The sequence below is a fragment of the Aplysia californica genome, unplaced genomic scaffold (assembly GCF_000002075.1).
Source record: "Aplysia californica isolate F4 #8 unplaced genomic scaffold, AplCal3.0 scaffold00489, whole genome shotgun sequence".
NCBI lineage: Eukaryota > Metazoa > Mollusca > Gastropoda > Aplysiida > Aplysiidae > Aplysia > Aplysia californica.
The window spans coordinates 579797-580839 of NW_004797759.1; the positions used below are offsets into that span (position 1 = coordinate 579797).

Sequence of the window (1043 nt, forward strand, 5' to 3'; positions counted from 1 at the left end):
ACAAACAAAAGGTAAAAGCATAAACAATAAAAATAAATACATACATACATAAATAAATAAATGGATATACTTTTTTTTTGTTAGCCCACAAAAAAATCCCACAGAACGAAAACAACAACAACGAAATCAACATTTATTTGCCATTTCCCATTCTACTCACATGGCCCAAACTGGAGTCCCCGCCAGCGATATTCACCAAGATACCTTTGAGCCTCAAGTACCCAACGTCGTAGCTAATCAAGGTGTACAGGGCGCCTGGCTCCGGATCCCAGACGACGGCAGGGCGAGCTGATAACGTCATCGTGTCCAGGTAGATGGTGTGGGTGTTGTCCAGGTCTTTGGTCATCCGTACAGGGGGTACCACAAACTGGTGACCACATGCCCTGCCTGTACCTGCAGCAGAGAGAGAGAGAGAGAGTCACGAAGTTTGGAGTTATAGAAACTACTTTGTTATACAGACTTTAACATAAGATAAGGACCACTTGCAAATTTGGCTAAAATTCCCAGTGGATTTCAGTGCTGCACATTGTGGTTTTGAACCTTTAGGAAGCTTTGCAGTACGCATTGTTACCCATTAACACTTTCAGAGCAAACATTTGAAACATTCCTTGCTGTCCTTTTTTTCGGATTAAAAAAAAAATCAGGGTTGTCTGTCAAGCTGGTTTCTAACATAAGTATTATTATTATGTTATTACAATACATTGTACACACACGCTCGAGCGCGCACACACATCGTAAAATAGTAACAACATTAAATGATGAAATCAATAATATTCAAATATCAATAATAATGATAATAACAATCATAATCATCATCATCACCATCACCACCATCACGGTTGTAAACAGGAAGGAATATAAAAGGGTTGAGACTTATAGAATTTCCAGAAATTTTTATAAAAGTTCAACGTTTCGCCCGACCAACGGCTTCATCAGGAACATACAAAAATGCTAGATCTAATGACTACAATAGCTATAGTAACCAAACTAATCATCATCATCATCATCATCATCATCATCATCATCATCATCATCATCATCAT

At 38.3% G+C, this 1043-nt stretch overlaps 1 protein-coding gene across 1 annotated transcript in view; it reads right to left on the reverse strand.

Annotated features, from left to right (window-relative positions):
• Positions 1-1043, reverse strand: part of LOC101863289 — a gene marked incomplete in the record, with an annotated part of 17967 nt that overhangs the window by 13176 nt on the left and 3748 nt on the right. Inside the window, 1 exon segment of the mRNA XM_005105735.3 lies at positions 161-393. Within this exon segment, the coding sequence (XP_005105792.2) occupies positions 161-346 (186 nt within the window).